At 35.8% G+C, this 19,132-nt stretch overlaps 1 protein-coding gene across 1 annotated transcript; it reads left to right on the plus strand.

Annotated features, from left to right (window-relative positions):
- The first annotated feature begins 1,918 nt into the window (after positions 1–1,918).
- Positions 1,919–5,817, plus strand: LOC104223410 (GDSL esterase/lipase At1g71691-like). The gene is made up of 5 exons (XM_009774843.2): positions 1,919–2,259; positions 3,264–3,397; positions 3,554–3,793; positions 4,308–4,557; positions 5,415–5,817. Exons 1-5 carry the CDS (start codon positions 1,965–1,967, stop codon positions 5,633–5,635), a joined length of 1,140 nt encoding a protein of 379 aa, XP_009773145.1. The 5' UTR covers positions 1,919–1,964; the 3' UTR covers positions 5,636–5,817.
- The last annotated feature ends 13,315 nt before the right edge of the window (positions 5,818–19,132 follow it).

Here is a 19,132-nt window from a genome sequence, read left to right on the forward strand (position 1 = left end):
CTAACAGGCACTATGTATTTTTGTTTCCTTGTTACTGTTTTCGTCTTCAATTTTCTTTTATTTTGTCAGTCAAGTATGACTCCTCTATTGAGAATTGGGATACCCAGATTTCTATGTTGTGGAACCATAACACATACTGGAAGACCAAGTTAGATACTGCAAGAATTCTGAGGTAATTTATCTTGAGATAAAGAACAATCAATATGAAGAGAAATTATATTAAGTTAATTCACCTAGTCATATATTTACCTTATATATTTAATTAAACGTTTAAATGAAGAAAAAAATGTTATTTTGTAAAACAAATAAAAGGTAAACCTATATTTTTTCTAAATGGGGAGATAGTTCAGGAAACAGAAATTTTTGTGCTCACAAGCTATCATCACTTATCAGCCAGAATTACTCGAGTATTTTGCCTATAGCAAGTTAAAATTCGAATAGTATACACTTTGGTTAATGTATAAATGAATAATAAGTCATAAATTACTAAAATATTTCACATCACTTGACATTATAACGAGCATCAAGTTAATGTTAAACTCGGTCGGTGGTGCACTCATGGTATTAAAATCTTGGATCCGTCTCTGATTTCTCTGTAGTTTTCATTTATGGGATCATACTGGGTATGTTATTATTGTTGTTGTAACTCCGATCGTGACTCTGCTCCCGACTAAATGCAGCAACGATTCCCATGGGGATAAACCAAAAGGAGTCGAGTCAAAAAAAGACCAGTAGAAGTAGCAATAAATACAAAGCAAGCTGCGCTCTCTCAACTGTCCCAACAGTACCAACCACACCAGAAATAATCTTTCTGCATGCATGCATGCATATAGAGATAAAACAAACTGAAAATTAAACAAAAAGTCTGGCCATGCATTGCCTCCTTGGGAAATGTAATTTTTTCTGCCTAAAGACATCTTCATGCGCTTATTCAGCTGCCAATGGAGCTAATTAAATGAAAGGAAACAGCTGCTGCTGCCCAAAGGAACCAATGGTTTTGTTCTTTTTTGTGTGTGTGTGTAGAAACAGTGTAGTGACAGCTCTATAAGAATACATATATTACTATGTTCGCTATAGCCGTTACTGTACAGTAGTAGCTCATTTACTCACCTAACTCTGTCTCAGTTTTTGTGGCGCTGACTTTTTTCGTCTTTAATTGTATTCGAGTTTCTAGGTTTTGAAAATTTTCAAGAATATGTTCAGAATTGGTATAATGAGAAAGTCAAATCTGAGGTCAAATTAGGGCAAAACAATATCGATTGTGGAAGTGACTTAAGTTTTTTTTAAAAAGGCTGATCGGTCCACGAAACATCATGTGTTCACATAGGGTTTAGGGAAGGGTGCACCTAAGGCGGTGTTATGTAGGCACTCTCCGTACCTTAATGCAAGTATTAGTGGCTTCAGTATTATTTTGTACAATTTAATCTACAAATTATTCCTTCTAACAAAAGGTTTTTTCAAATTATTTCAAGTTGAAATACTCTTCAAATTGGTGAAACATTTCACCTTAGAAGACAGATAAAAAGGACACGGGAAAAATAATATTGCATAGCCGCTTTCAACATAATAACCCTATATATATATTTCTGTATGTTATATATAAAAAATATACAAATTTTATATACTTTTGAGGCTACCGAATGTAAAATAGTTTCAACCGAGAGGCTAAAAATGATTATCGTCCAAAAAGGATGGGAATGATCAGAAGAATAATATATTTATGGCAAAAACGCGGCCTATATGTCTTTGAATTTCAAAATTTCCAAAAAGAATTCCAGTATATTCACTTATTTAATTACTGCAAACAGCAGCTTACAGGTGAAAGCATTCACTCCTCTCCAACCACCGCTATCTTCCTTCTTTATATTAAACCCTCTCATAATTCCCTTCATTTCTCATCATAAACTTGTCAAGAAAAGGAAAAAAAACAAAAAGAATATAACACACCTACTAGTTTAGGAAAAATGGCTAATAATGAGCTTATAAGGATATTTTCTTGTACATTATTTGTGGTGTTTGTGTTGGTGAATAGTGCAATATGTCAAGAAGTGGATGATGCATTGGCACCAGAAGCTGGTGGTGGAAGAGGAAGGGCATTGGTTCCAGCCATGTTTATATTTGGAGATTCTTTAATAGACAATGGCAATAATAACAACTTGCCCTCTTTTGCAAAGGCCAACTATTTTCCTTATGGAATTGATTTTGATGGTGGCCCTACTGGTCGTTTCTCCAATGGTTACACTATGGTTGATGAAATTGGTAATTAAATTAAACTTGCATGCTTTTTTAACATTTAGGTTGTCTACATAACACTCTTTGGGGTGCGGCTCTTTCTTAGACTTTTCGTGAACGCATGATGCCTTGCACACCGGGCTGCCATTTTTTTAAAGCAGCAAATCATTTCTACTACGGCTGCCTTCTTTTTAGCAACAAATCATTATTTTCTACTCTTATTGCAGTGAATTTAATTTCATTTCTGCATACCTTCTTGATTCTTGTTTACGTATGTTAACTGTTAAGTATCCTACTCTTAATTACTGCAGGGAATTTTTACTGTTTATATATAGAGATGTTATTTTGCATGAGATGAGAATTATGCAGTGTGTTTTGGCTTGATTTCTAGTTATTCATTAAGGTAGTAAGTTTAGATCCACATGTGTGTTAAGCTAAAGATTAGAAGGGTTTATATTCAGCCAATTCAAATGATGATTTTATCGTGACAACAGGTTATATATTACTTAACTTGTTATTAATTTTCATTGTATTTTGTAATTAGAGGTGGACATAGAATTTTAATACGACATGGGCATCACTATTCTTTATAGCAGTGCCCGCCTAAAGGTTTTTAGTGTTCGGAGTGCCAAGTTATTTATCATAGTTATAATTTTTAAGGTATAGATACTAAGATACATACATATATATGATTTTTACGGAAGCTTAACGGGTCCGGTGACCCCTCATATATTGTTACGAGTAGGTCGGCCTCTGACTGTAATTGAAAGAATCTTTCCATATAATACCCTTTTAACCTATATGTAACTTCATCAATATAGCCAAACAGAAGTTATAAGAATGGCTTGATAGATATACTGTACTCATTACTTCCTAGAGGGAATATAACTAAGTAATATAATAATAATAATAATAATAATAATAATAATAATAATAATAATAATAATAATAATAATAATAATAATAATAATAACTGAGCAAGAAAAAAAACTCAGAAAATTTATAGTAATCCTTTGAATGTACATGCACAGCTGAACTGCTAGGACTACCACTCATTCCAGCATACACAGAAGCTTCAGCAGATACTTCAGGAGATAAAATGCGCTACGGAGTGAACTATGCTTCTGCTGCTGCTGGGATTCTTGATATTACTGGCAGAAACTTTGTAAGTTCTTAATTATTGCATTTCCTAATTAATATACTCATATTTATTTCGATACGATGACAATGCTGCAGTTGTTATTGATCAAGAAGGAAATCCGACAAGGAACTTAAATTAATAATTATTTGAGTTTTGTTAATTTTGGATATTATATTCCAGGTTGGGAGAATTCCATTCAATCAGCAAATCAAGAACTTTGAGAACACACTTGATCAAATCACAGATAATCTTGGTGCACCAGATGTAGCACAAGCATTAGCCATATGCATGTTCTTTGTTGGAATGGGAAGCAATGACTACCTCAACAATTACCTAATGCCTAATTATGACACTAAGAATCGATATAATCCTCAGCAATATGCCAGTCTCTTGGTTCAACAATATAGCCAACAGCTTACTGTAAGATATATATTTCTTCCTCTCTTTATTTTTTATCCTTTAAGGGGAGCTTTGGAGACAACAATAAAGTTGTCTTCATGTGACCTATATAGGTTATGGGTACGAGCCATAAAAGCAGCTATTAGTACTTGTATTAGGGTAAGTTGTCTACATCACACCCCTCGAATAATTGGTCAGTATGCGTGAATGCAGGGTGCTTCGTGTACCGGACTGGCCTGTCCTTTTTTAAAAATTCTTTTTGTCTTCATGAATACATCGGTGCAATGATAAAATTGTCTTCATGTGACCAATAGGTCATGATTTCGAGCAACGAAAGCAGCCACTTATGTTTGCATTAGGGTAGACAGTCTAAATCATACACCTTGGGGTAATGACTCTTCCCGAACTTTATGTGAATATGGGATGCTTTGTGCACCCGGCTGCCCTGCCTTTTTTTAATGCTTTTTTTTCTTCATGAATACCTTCTTTTACTATCTAATTAATGTTATTATATTAAAAAAAATTGAAATTGCAGAGATTGTATAATTTGGGAGCAAGAAAATTTGTGATTGGTGGAGTAGGACTAATGGGTTGTATTCCAAGTATTCTTGCACAGGGTAATGGTAATGTGTGCTCAGAGGAAGTGAATCAGCTTGTTTTGCCATTCAGTAACAATGTTAAGTCAATGCTTAGCAACTTAAATGCCAATCTTCCTGGTTCAAAATTCATCTACGTTGACATTAAGAATATGTTCCAAGATCTACTTGCCAATTACAGACGATATGGTAAGAAAATATTTTACAACTTTCTTATCTAATTATTTCTTCTTATGATATTTAACTCATGAGAAGCCCTTTGGAGTAACATGAATATTTTAAAAAATAAATAGAAAAATGACACTATATAACCTCTTTCAAAATAATAGTAAAAAAATATACTCTATATTTTTATTATATATATACATTCTGTATTTTATATACAAAAATTATACACTTTTTTCGGCTTTTTGGCGTGGAGTAGAAGTGATAATACCCCATTAAAATTTATATAACTTGCTTGTAATTGGACCGGAACGGTTTTTCTATTCGTTTGTTCTCAATGATCATCCATGCAAATGAAAATCTTAGCATATTCTTTTTTCAATTTTAGACAAGCTAATTTTTTATATATCATGTGGACGCATATTCTCTAATAAAATTTATTCTTATCAATTAATGAAGTTAAAAAATTTATACACGTGATGTATTGTCACGAAAGGGATAGAACAGACAAATAAGACATGCTCCCTTTATTTCAATTTGTTTGAATTTTTTTGTTAGTATGAGGGTCAAATTGACTATTTTTTAGTGTGAATTAAGACATAAATTTTAAGTTTTTTGAAATAAATTTTATATATATAGAAACTATATAATAAGTATAATAAGTCATAAAAGAGGTGAAAAGTAAATATATTTCTAAATTAAAAATGGACAAGGAAAGACACCTTCCCCTTTCCTTTTTTTCTTTCGTCTATTATTGCAACAGTTAATCATTTATTCTTTAATTTCATTTTTTGTGTTTTCTCTCATTTCTTTCCATGAACATAAAGATTTTTCAAAATATTAACAAAAATCTTCTCTTTTTTTTTCTAATGATGTTGCAGGATTTAGCGTGATTGACAGAGGGTGTTGTGGAATAGGAAGAAACAGAGGGCAAATAACATGTTTACCATTGCAAACACCATGTCCAAACAGAGATCAATACATATTTTGGGATGCATTTCACCCAACTGAAGCAGTGAATATTTTATTTGGAAGGAGAGCTTTTAGTGGTGGTCCTGATGTTGTTTATCCTATCAACATTCAGCAGCTTGCTGCTCTTTAATTTAAGCTTAATTTCCATATATTTTGTCTCTGTGTGTGTGTGTGTATTTTGCTATATTTAGTTGAGAAAATATTCTGACTGTGAAGAACTGGAAATTGCAGCAAAACCTGAGGCAGTTTCTCTTGTACTAAACTACTAATGGGATGTGTTAGGATTGGAAAATATCTTTTTTTGTCTCTGCACATTTAAATGCTCAGTCTTTGTTGCCTATTACCAACAAGCCCCCCCCCCCCAAACACACAGGGCGGAGCCAGCATGTTATCTACGGGTTCGGCGGAATCCTTTGGTTCACACCTTGTATTTGGCTTACAAAGATTCATTGCATGTACAAATTATTAATTTAGAACTCAATAACTTAAAAAGATTAGAATCTCAAACCCATAAACTTCAAATCCTCACTTCGCCTCTAAACACACACAACCACCCGTGGCAGACCCAGAATTTTATACAAGCGGGTTCAATGTGAGATCGCGATGGTCAATTGTATAAGTGCACCAATAAACACCATTTGCGCAATGCTCTTTTTTTTTTTCCATCACATGACTTCAAAATGAAGTCAAATATATTTTTTTTTAAAGTTCGAGAATTTTTTTTTTAACAGTCTATTTACTTTAAATGTTTGAAATTTATCTATATAAATTACCAAATTTATCTTAGAAAATTTAGCAATTTTAACCAAAAAGTGTTTAACCAACGTAAAAATCGTATTATAATTCTAAGAAATATAACTACAAAGTTACAAACAAAACACGGCAAACAAGCTTTTTAAACTAAACTAATTAATCCAAAATGATTAAAGAAAAAAGATATTGTACGCCAAAATAAAATTTTGAGTATAACACAAATTAGCAATTTTAATATAATCTAAACTAAATTAAATTAAAAGATTACAAGTAATTTCAATAAAGCACTCTCATTCTTGTAGCAATACTTATGAAAAAGAGAACCCAAATTCACTTTGTGAAAAGCTTTAAATTTTTTTGAACTAAAATGAAGTTTAATAAGAATAGCAAGGAATCATAAGAAGAAGTAGAAAAACAAGGACAAGAAAAAGAACAACAAAGCAACAATAAGCAAAATAATATACTCCTACGATTATAATAGAAGCGATGAATTGGACAATGAATTCAAATGTGTGTTCAACATATATGTTTAGGAGCAAAGCTAAAAAGAAATGATGCTTCAATCCAGCATTTTAGTGGGGGTTCGAAGTGGCAACCTAGACTTACTTAGAACCCGCTTGACCGTTGCTTTGCAACTTATGTTTGTGTCAAATGGGTTCAAGTCTTAGTATTTTGCCTTTTATGTGTTGTTTTGCTGAAATTCATAAGTAAAAATAATGAATTTTTTCGATTGAACCCCTTTCGTACAAGGTGGGTTCGCCTCTGACAATTACACTCCACCAGTTCCCACTGCTCACCTGAAGAAAATTAAAAATAACTCTACTAAGTATCTTAGAATATTCCAAAAAGAAAAAGTAAAAAAAAACTTCATTATGCAGTTCAGGACACGATTAATTAAGATGATGATAAGTGACAACACCACAAATATTTACCCCATTCGTCACTAGGACAACTTTCTCTGATTAATTGAGGATGTTCGAGAACGTAGCACACGTTTGTACATCCTTTATTACTAGTCTGCTAGTGAGAAGCATAGAGAAAATGAAGTTGATCATGTCAATCAGTATTTTGGTGTACCTTAAACTTAGTTACCCGAGCTAGGCGGGCAAAGTAACCCGATACATATTAACCGAGGAGTGCACAAACTGATTCAGACATCACCGTTATAACCGAGTATTCGAAACAATAACAAAGATTGCAAGCAAAACAATGTACAAAGTTTATTGTTAGCAACACTTGCATTCTATTTAGCAGCAGAGAGCTCTAACAACAATAGAAAACTCCAATAACTTCCGTCTATCAAAGATCACTGAACAACATCCCTTCGGAGGTTTCATATGGTAATATCTATTTGACTCGACCTCTTTTGCTTCACGAAAAGGACAAGAGGAATAAAACAAAATGGACTCACCATCAGGGGCGGAGCTAGAGTGTCGGGAACGGGTTCGGTCGAACCCAGTAGCTTTAGTTCGAATCTTGTATATGTCTGTTACACGATTGCAAGAGCTTAGCTAACTCGTGGATCGTAGAGTTGATTCAGGAGTGATTCGAAAAACCAACTGTAAGACGAGTGCAGAGAAGAGAGGAAGAAGAAGAAGTGAGTGTTGAAGTTTGGCAAAATGCCAAAGTCCCACATTGGTTGGGAGTTAAGTTTGGAGGGATTTTTCCCCTATAAAAGAAGGCCTAATGTTTAGGATTGAAACACACCTCTCATTTGCCTTCTCATCTGTTTAAGGCATTTGTATCTTCTCTCTTTAGTATTATTTCACTTGTATTTTTGGAGTGGAATAAAATATTTGGTTGTGTCCGAGGAGTAGGCAAAATTAGCCGAACCTCGTAAATTCTGGTGTTCCCTTTATTGTTGTTTTATTGTCTTATTTATTATTTGGTGGCTGTCATAATTTTTGGTATAGTAGTTGTGACTTATTCACACTATATACATTTGGCTTCCGCAACAATTGGTATCAGAGCCAAGGTACTGTCTAAGTATGCTCTGTGGTTGCAGCATAGTCTGATCTTCCACATCAGAAAAGATTTATCTTGGTAACTGAGTCAAGGTTCTGTCTGAGTATGCTCTGTGGTTGCAGCTTAGTCTGATCTTCCACACCAGAAAGGAAATAATCTTGATTTGTGTCGTCAGCTATTAAATAATATTTGTGTCAAAGATGGGAGACAATAAACAAGAAGAATCTACATCAAGTGTCAACAATACGTCATCATTGGCATCTTCGCTTATGACAAGAATTGTGTCAAATGCGAAATTTGCGGTCGAAATATTTGACGGGTCCGGACATTTTGGGATGTGGCAAGGCGAGGTTCTAGATGTCCTTTTTCAACAAGGGCTAGATCTGGCCATTGAAGAAAAGAAACCAGATGTTATTGGAGAAGAAGATTGGAGAATTATCAACCGTGTTGCTTGCGGTACCATTCGATCCTACCTTGCTAGAGAGCAGAAATATCCATACACAAAGGAAACTTCTGCAAGTAAATTATGGAAAGCACTGGAGGATAAATTTTTGAAGAAAAACAGTCAAAATAAATTGTACATGAAGAAGAGACTGTTTCACTTCACCTATGTTCCTGGTACCACGATGAATGAACATATCACCAGTTTCAATAAGTTGGTTACAGATTTGCAAAATATGGATACAACTTATGATGATGGTGACTTGGCCTTGATGTTGTTGGCGTCACTTCCTGATGAGTACGAGCACCTTGAAACTACTCTACTCCATGGAAATGACGAAGTTTCTCTCAGAGAAGTTTGTTCGGCTTTGTACAGCTATGAACAAAGAAAGCGAGAAAAACAGAAGGGCGGAGAAGGAGAAGCACTATTTGTGAGGGGTCGTCCTCAAAATCAAACGAGGACAAAGAAGGGAAGATCCAAGTCAAGATCCAGACCCAGCAAAGATGAATGTGCCTTTTGTCGAGAAAAAGGGCACTGGAAGAAAGACTGTCCGAAGTTGAAGAATAAGGCCAAACATAACAATGGAAAGGCCATTATGGATTCAAATGTAGCTGATTGTGATGATTCAGACTTCTCATTAGTTACAACAGAGTCATCAACATCATCAGACATATGGTTGATGGACTCGGCTTGTAGCTATCATATGTGTCCCAACAGGGACTGGTTCATGGAATTTCAAGAAGGAGAATATGGAGTCATCCACACAGCGGATAACAGCCCTCTTACCTCATATGGCATTGGTTCAATACGATTAAGGAACCATGATGGAATGATCAGAACATTGATAGATGTTCGATATGTACCGGATTTGAAGAAGAATCTCATCTCTGTGGGAGCCCTAGAATCAAAAGGGTTCAAAATCATTGCAGAAAATGGAGTGATGAGAGTATGCTCCGGTGCACTAGTGGTAATGAAGGCTAATCGGAAGAATAATAATATGTACCGCTATCGTGGCAGTACAGTTATTGGGACAGCGACAGTAACATCCAGTGACGACAAAGAGGCAGAAGCAACCAAGCTATGGCACATGCGCTTGGGACATGCTGGAGGAAAATCCTTGAAAACTCTATCAGATCAAGGATTGTTAAAAGGAGTAAAGGCTTGCAACTTGGAGTTTTGTGAGCATTGTGTTAAAGGGAAACAGACAAGGGTTAAATTTGGTACAGCGATCCATAATACTAAAGGCATTTTGGATTATGTACACTCTGATGTTTGGGGTCCTTCCAAAACACCTTCATTGGGTGGGAAGCACTATTTTGTAACCTTTGTTGATGATTTTTCCCGAAGAGTATGGGTGTATACAATGAAGAGCAAAGATGAAGTGTTGGGAATTTTTCTCAAATGGAAGACGATGGTGGAAAATCAGACAGGCAGGAGAATCAAGTGTATTCGCACAGACAATGGAGGTGAATACAAAAATGATCATTTCAATAAGGTCTGTGAAAATGATGGCATCATCCGACACTTCACTGTTAGACATACACCACAACAGAATGGAGTGGCAGAACGTATGAACCGGACCTTGCTGGAGAAGGTACGGTGTATGTTGTCCAATGCTGGCTTGGGCAAAGAATTTTGGGCTGAGGCAATTACATATGCATGCCACCTCATTAATCGTCTACCATCTGCTGCTATTGATGGCAAAACACCATTTGAAAAATGGTACGGAAAACCTGCTGTAGATTATAACTCTTTGCACGTGTTTGGCTCAACTGCATATTATCATGTGACGGAGTCAAAATTGGATCCAAGGGCAAAGAAGGCTATTTTTATGGGAATTACTTCTGGAGTCAAAGGATATCGCTTATGGTGTCCTATGACAAAGAAAGTAATATTCAGCAGAGATGTTACCTTTGATGAATTTGCTATGGTAAATAAGGTAACAGAAGATACCAAACAAAATGAAGGTGCTTCTAAGCAGGTGGAGTTTGAGGGAAAATTTATTTTTCCTACACAAGAAGCAGAGGAGGAAACAAATGAAGATTACCCTCTGGAAGGAGAGCCAGTAGAGGAGATTCCAACTCAGGAATCTCAACAACAACTTGAATCAATAGCAACCAGCAGGCCAAAAAGAACAATAACGAAACCTGTTCGTCTCATAGAGACGGTTGCTTGTGCAACCTCAATTGTAGCTGATGATGTTCCTACTACTTATAAAGACGCTGTCCAAAGTTCAGAAGAAGATAAGTGGAGGATTTCCATGAATGATGAAATACAGTCCCTTCATCAGAATCATACATGGAGATTGGCCAATCTCCCGAAGGGAAAGAAAGCAATTGGGTGCAAATGGGTATTTGCAAAGAAAGAAGGATTTCCTAACCAATTAGATGTTCGCTACAAAGCAAGATTGGTGGCCAAAGGATATGCTCAAAAGGAGGGAATTGATTACAATGAAGTGTTTTCTCCAGTTGTAAAACATTCCTCCATTAGAATTATGTTGGCTTTGGTAGCACAATTGGATTTGGAACTAGTTCAGATGGATGTAAAAACTGCGTTTTTACATGGAAACTTGGAGGAGGAAATCTACATGACTCAGCCAGAAGGATTCAAAGTTGCTGGAAAAGAAAATATGGTGTGCAAACTTGAAAAATCGTTGTACGGATTGAAACAATCTTCTAGACAATGGTACAAGCGATTTGACGAGTTTATGTTGCGGCAAGGGTACAAGAGAAGCAAATACGATCATTGTGTGTATTTGCACAAGCTTAAAGATGGTTCCTTTGTATATCTTCTCCTATATGTTGATGATATGTTGATAGCTTCCAAGAATTTGGAAGAAATTGATAAGTTGAAGATTCAACTGAAGAAGGAGTTCGAGATGAAGGATTTGGGTGAGGCAAAGAAAATTCTTGGCATGGAGATAATTAGAGATAGACGTTCAAAGAAACTCTGTTTATCTCAAAAGGAATATTTGAAGAGAGTACTTCAACGTTTTGGCATAGATGACAAGACTAAGCCAGTTAGTACTCCACTTGCTTCCCATTTTAAGCTAAGTACTACTATGTCGCCAATGGATGAAGCTGAACGAGAGTATATGTCAAAGGTACCATACGCAAATGTTGTTGGTAGCTTGATGTATGCAATGGTTTGCACAAGGCCTGACATTTCACAAGCTGTTGGAGTTATTAGCAGATATATGCACAATCCAGGGAAGGAGCATTGGCAAGCTGTGAAGTGGATTCTACGGTATATTCATAATACTGTAGATGTCGGGTTAGTTTTTGAGCAGGAAGACAATCAGTCTGTAGTTGGATATTGTGACTCAGATTTTGCGGGTGATATGGACAAACGAAGATCAACTACTGGTTATGTGTTTACTTTTGCAAAGGCACCAGTTAGTTGGAAGTCTACTTTGCAGTCAACAGTTGCTTTGTCTACAACAGAGGCAGAGTACATGGCTATTACAGATGCTGTGAAAGAGGCAATTTGGCTTCAAGGATTGCTAAAGGAGCTTGGTGTTGAACAAAAAGGTATCACAATTTTTTGTGATAGTCAAAGTGCTATTCAATTAGCGAAGAACCAAGTTTATCATGCAAGGACGAAGCACATTGATGTTCGGTATCATTTCGTACGAGAAATCATAGAAGAAGGTGGAGTCACGGTGAAGAAAATTCATACTACAGAGAATCCTGCTGATATGCTGACAAAGGTGGTGACTGCGGTCAAGTTTCAACATTGTTTGGATTTGATCAACATTGTTGAACACTGAAGATTGAAGATGAAGACACAACCAAAATTTGTTATTGAGAGAGAATTGAAAATGTGGAATTTTGCCAAGGTGGAGATTTGTTGAAGTTTGGCAAAATGCCAAAGTCCCACATTGGTTGGGAGTTAAGTTTGGAGGGGATTTTTCCCCTATAAAAGAAGGCCTAATGTTTAGGATTGAAACACACCTCTCATTTGCCTTCTCATCTGTTTAAGGCATTTGTATCTTCTCTCTTTAGTATTATTTCACTTGTATTTTTGGAGTGGAATAAAATATTTGGTTGTGTCCGAGGAGTAGGCAAAATTAGCCGAACCTCGTAAATTCTGGTGTTCCCTTTATTGTTGTTTTATTGTCTTATTTATTATTTGGTGGCTGTCATAATTTTTGGTATAGTAGTTGTGACTTATTCACACTATATACATTTGGCTTCCGCAACAGTGAGGATAAGTAGAATCGGAATTGTATTATTATTCATATCTGTAATTTGTGTAATACACTATATTTATATCTATTACATTGAATGAAAAACCAAGAGCTTCCCTAATAGATTCCTTCAGCTAACAAATTCCTCCAACTAACGGAAGTTAGTTATTATAACAAACTCCAACTAACTCTAACTATTTTTTGAATTCCTAACTAATTTCCCTTTCTAATAATATTATATCAGTACTTCCCTCCAATAGAAGATCCTTGTCCACAAGGATCGAATGAGGGAAACCTTGTCTGCAATACAGTAACCAACTCCCATGTAGCTGCATCAGCAGGCAGTCCCTGCCTTTTAATCAAAACCCGTGCCACAGCTTTGTTGCCGCCTTTGATCATTCTTCTTTGAAAAACAAACTCAGGGTCAGGGCAATAATGACTTGCTAGGTCAATGACAGGAGGATAAGAAATTTGGGAGGGAACTTGATAATATTTTTTTAACATGGAAACATGAATTGTGGGGTGGATCCTTACACCAGTAGGTAAAAAAAGAGTATAGGCAACTGGACCAATTCTTTTGATAATCTGAAAGGGCACATAATACTTGGCTAGCTTGTGAGATGAATGATGTGAAATTGTTACTTACTTATAGGGTTGAACCTTTAAATAAACCCAGTCTCCTACTGCAAATTGTCTGTCACTTCTATGAGAGTCTGCCTGTTGCTTCATTCTGAGTTGTGCCCTTCTCAAATGATGCTTGAACAGCTAGATTTTCAGTTCCCTATTTATTAGTGTGTTGTCTACTTTAGCAGAAGCTGATTTCCCTGGAAGATAGGCCAAATGTAATGGTGGGGGTCTACCATACAAAGCCTTATAGGGAGTAGTTTGTATAGCTGAGTGGAAGGAAGTATTGTACCAGTATTCAGCCATAGGCAAGCATGAATACCAATTAGTAATCCTTATTGTAGTAGCACCATAAATATGTCTCAAAGCTCCTGTTCAACAGCTCAGTTTGGCCATCAGACTGAGAATGATATGCTGAAGAAGTGTGCAATTGTACCCCTTGTAGGTGAAGAGTTCTTGCTAGAAAGAACTCAAGAAAACAACATCTCTGTCACTAGTGATGGCATCAGGCATCCCATGTAGTTTTACCGCTGTATCTAAGAAAATTTGGCAACAAATTAGGCAGTGCAGGGATGCTTTAATGGGATAAAATGGCCATACTTGCTCAACCTGTCAACTACCACCAAAATTACTTCACATCCGTTTGAATTATGTAATCCATCAATAAAGTCAATGCTAATATGTGACCATACCACATCTGTAATAGGCAATGGATGTAACAGACCTGGGTATGCAACTAGATTTGATTTATTCCGTTGGCAAATGTCACACTTCTAGAAAAACTCCTTCACCTCTTTCCTCATATTCTTCCAATTGAACAATGCCACCAACCTTTTCAATGTAGCTTCTACTCCTGAATGACCTCCTTGAGGACCAGCATGCCATGTTGTTATGATTGCTTTCCTTAGTTCTGGTACATTTCCAACCACCAGTTTCCCTTTCCTTCTTAGCTGACCATATATCCAGAGAATTGCTTATGCTTGGTGGGATTAACATGAAGCTGCTCGATCAACTGTTGAAGCTCTTGGTCTGAGTTCCAGTTATCACTAATAGCTTGAAGTAGATCATTATTGTGAGGTGACAATGTGAGTGCTAATAATTCTGCTCCATTTACTCGTGAAAGGGCATCAACCACTTTGTTTTCAACTCTTTTTTTGTACTCTATAGTGTAATCTAAAGGCATCAACTTAGTTAACCACAACAGCTGAGAATTGGTGTGAAGTTACTGCTCTATAAGAAACTTTAGAGCCTTTCGATCAGTTTTTATCACAAACCTTTGTCTCAACAATTAGTGCGACCATTTAGAGATAGCATGCACAATAGCCAGTAATTCTCTATCATAAATAGATAATGCAACATGTCTAGTTGATAGAGCCTTATTGATAAAGGCTATAGGATACCCTTCTTGCATAAGCATTGATCCTTTCCATAGCCACTTACATCAGTCTCAACAGTGAATGTTTTGGTAGCATAAGGTAAAGCCATAACAAGTGCATTAGTTAGAGCTTTCTTCAGTTCTGCAAAGGCTACATCAGTTGCAGGTGACCGCTTGAAGTTATTCTTCTTAGTGAGTTCAGTTAAAGGCTTACAAATGACCCCAAAGCCTTTAATAAATCTCCTGTAGTAGCCTTCCAAACCTAGAAATCCTCTTAACTGTTTGAGTGTTGTTTGGGTAGGCCAGTTCTGCACAAATTCTATCTTATGAGGGTCAGTAGATACACCTTCTGCTGTAATGAAGTGTTCTAGGTATTCAATCTTATGGACTCCAAAGAAACTATTGCTCTTTTTGGCTAAGAGCTGGCATTTGTTCATCTCCACAAATATAGCTCTTAAGTGCACCAGATGATCATCCATGTTGCTGTTGTAGATAAGTATATCATCAAAGAAAACCAACACCCAATTTCTAAGAAACATCTGAAAGATGGAATTCATCAGTCCTTGAAAGGTAGCATGAGCATATGAAAGGCCAAATGACATCACTAGATATTCAAAATATCTAGAATGAGTCCTAAATGCAGTTTTAGGTACATCCTCCTTTGCCATCCTAAGTTGATGATAACCAGATCTTAGGTCAATCTTAAAAAAGACCTTTGACCCTCCTAATTCATCAAGCAGGTCTTCCACAATAGGGACTGGAAACTTCTTCTTGACTGTGTTTATTTAGGTCCCTATAATCCACACATAGCCTCCAGGTTCCATCCTTTTTCTCTACTAGAACCACTAGAGATGCAAAGGGATTATAGCTGGGTTGAATGATCCCTTGATCTGGCATCTGTTGTACCAACCCCTCAATGATATCCTTCTTATCTGAGGGATATCTATAGGGTCGTTTGTTCACAGGTTCAGTACCAGCTTGCAACACAATCCTGTGATCAAACACACCTCTAGAAGGTGGTAATTTAGTAGGTTCCTCAAACAAACTGGAATACTCAGATAACAGTTGCATTTCGTCCTTAGATTTTAATGCATGCCACTGTTCTTTAGTATTTCTCATTGGTACTTGATCATGCCCAACTATGCCTTATAAAAATGACTAAGTGGTTGTTATAAATATAATCCGATTTACAAGTCCGGAGTCGAATCCCACAGAGAACTAAGACTTAGCTACAGTTGTTCAATATCGCAAAGAAACACAAGTTCAAATAATTTCCTAGTTATAAAGATTTGATTTTTATTTCTACTTGTTAACTAACAAATATTATAAAGCAGGAAAATTATCAACTAACAAGGATGAAATTCGAGACAAGCCTAAGGAGGTCTAGAGTTATGACTTCCCCAATTGTCGGAATTCTTCCCGCTGTGTCTTCTATAATTTTGCCTAAGTATTCTCTATCGATCATGATTACTTCGGGTGTCATAATTCTCTTCCGAGCAACTACCACAATTTACTAGACATATTCTTCAGAACTACGCTAGTTGACACTAGTTTAACGCTCACTAAGATCGCACCAAGGTTTCGTTATTCCTAATCTCACCTTTAAACCCATTGTATTGATTCCTCACATACGTCAGGAGTGATGTTGTTCAACAACTACCTAAATATATACCATTTTCCAAGCAATACATACTAAATAGGCACAGTCAATTGATGGCTATTCAATCAACAACAATAAACATGTAGTTGAACAAGTAGAGAAATCCAATGACTCAATTATATAAAAATATAACAAGAATTTATCCTACAAAAGGTTCTATCAAAACTCTAGATAACAAATTAGCTATTCATAATAGTATGCAAAACTACAATACTAGAATTCATAACCAATAATGAAAATAGGAAGAACGAAGTGAAAAACTCGTAGAAAAATTCTCCGCCTTGCTCCTAGTGTGTTCTTGCCTCCTTAGGTCGAATCCCTGCTCAAAAACTATATATAATGACTATTTATATGTATAGGGAAAAATCTATATAAAACAATCAAGTCCAAAATAAAAAAGGAGACAAAATAGTCTTTAAAACCCGGGACACGCGCGACAGGCCTTGCGGCGCCGCTCTAACGCGAGCAAATTGGCTCGCGTCGCCTGCTGCTTTGCTGCATTGTTTCTCATTTTTTATTTCTGCCTAACTTTTGCTATTATTTTCCTTTGCTTTCCAATTTTGCTCAGTTGGATCATTTAAATACTTTTGTCTTAAATCGTCACCCAATCATGACATCATAATATTTTTCATTATCAAATAATCACGAGCCATTTTTGTAGTGCATAAAATATACATAAAATTTCTATTTTGCTTCCAATTTCATTTTCAACGTATCTACACATAAAATAATTTCAATTAAGCACAAATATAGTATAACTTAGCATGAAAGAACCTAAATGTAAGATAAGTAATGCACTAAAAATATATAATAGCCAAACATCACTACCCCACAATTAAATGTTGCTCGTCCTCGAGTCAACCAACACTTTACACTATCTTTGAGCACTTTGTTTTTATACAATTAAGGCACACTACACAAATGACTATGGTCTATAGCAACAATTAAACTCTAGCATATGCAATCACGTACACTTCAAGTTTCTTATGCCATACTTCACAAAATATTCACAACAAAGACAACATGCTCCTAACAATCCTAGCCTCAAAAACCAACTCAATGTCACAATGCATTCACGGCTTGAACACCCAACATCCTAGAGAAGTCTAATAACGTTACCTATCCCTCATGAAACCATATGCCCTCACAACAAGAACAAAAGAGTAAGTTGAATCCACACATTCGAATCTCATGATCAAATATAATTTAAGGACTTACAAATATCAAAGAAAAGCTCTCACTCTCACAAAAGAAGTCACATGCATGCAATTGGCACCATAGGCTTGCCCTTAATGTAAATCTCTACTAATATAGGCTCACTCGATCTAAAATCAATTAGGACTTTTTATGATTGTAATGTGGGCTAAGGAATGGGAATGATATATTTAGGAATAGTGGTTAACCCTCCTAAGCACTTTAACACATCACATAATCAACTGTAAGTGTAAATTCTTCAATCGCAATTTTAATTTCACTACTAAAATCATCCCAACAATGTTCCCTCTTTCTTTAAGCACTACATTAATTCGTACCCACTAGCAAGAACAAGACAATAATATATTCATCTATATATTTTTTTCTCTTTTGAAATTTCCACTAGTGGTATATTCTTTTACAAAACAAGTACACCTTTCTTCTTTTCGTTGGTTCCACTTAAAAGCCACCCCACACTTAGTCCTTTCTTACTTCCTTTAGCGCTCATCTCACAATTAAAGTGCTTTAAGAGGTAAAAGTATCAAAACAATGTCAATTAAGAACAAAAAATATATGGGCTTGTAATGTGGGTGCCAAATAAAAGTCTATAGGCTCAAAAGGGTTAACTAGGGATAAATTTTATTTATGGTAAACAATAAGCTCAAAAAGATCAAAGAAAGCCTAAAATCATTTTTCAAATCAAGCATCACCTAAAATTTTGCTTCGACTCAGATACCGGGCAAGTTCTAGACTCAATCACAATGACATGGACTGACTCACTTCATACGCAACACATGACTCACTAAAGATGGTCTCGTTCTAACTCTCAAGCAATGCAAGTATTCACGAAGCCACGAGATATTAAGTATTAAGCACAAAGTGAACAATCGTCAAGAGAATGAGACATAGGCATCAATAACATGCTATCCAATTCATCAAAGCATCATAAATTTTAACATATAGGGAAGATACTACATATGCCAAAGCCTAAATACGTTACTATCAAACAAGTCAAAGGCACCTAGGAATCTCATCTTTCTTCATCCATTTATTTCCTAAATTCTAATATACTCTAAAAATAAAAAAAATATAAAAGGAAAAACTACTACCCGGTTCAAACCACATCGCATGGAAAAGAATCGAGGCACAAAGAAAATCCACGGGGGATTATTACTACCTAAAGGAAACTAAAAGACATATTTTTTTATTTTTGATTAGACGTTAACCCCTCAAGAAATTATCTAGGATATCCATCGTCGGAAAAAGTCCAATCTTTTTTTTTATTTTTCTAAAAAAAATTATTCAATTAAAATAACACAACTAAAATAGCATAAAAAGTCACACAGACAATCTCTTCACCCCATACTTAAAATTTTGCATTGCCCTCAACGCACACCATAACTAATAAGAGGGTGAAAGAAACTC

This window comes from Nicotiana sylvestris, chromosome 3, assembly GCF_000393655.2.
Source record: "Nicotiana sylvestris chromosome 3, ASM39365v2, whole genome shotgun sequence".
In the NCBI taxonomy this organism is placed as follows: domain Eukaryota; kingdom Viridiplantae; phylum Streptophyta; class Magnoliopsida; order Solanales; family Solanaceae; genus Nicotiana; species Nicotiana sylvestris.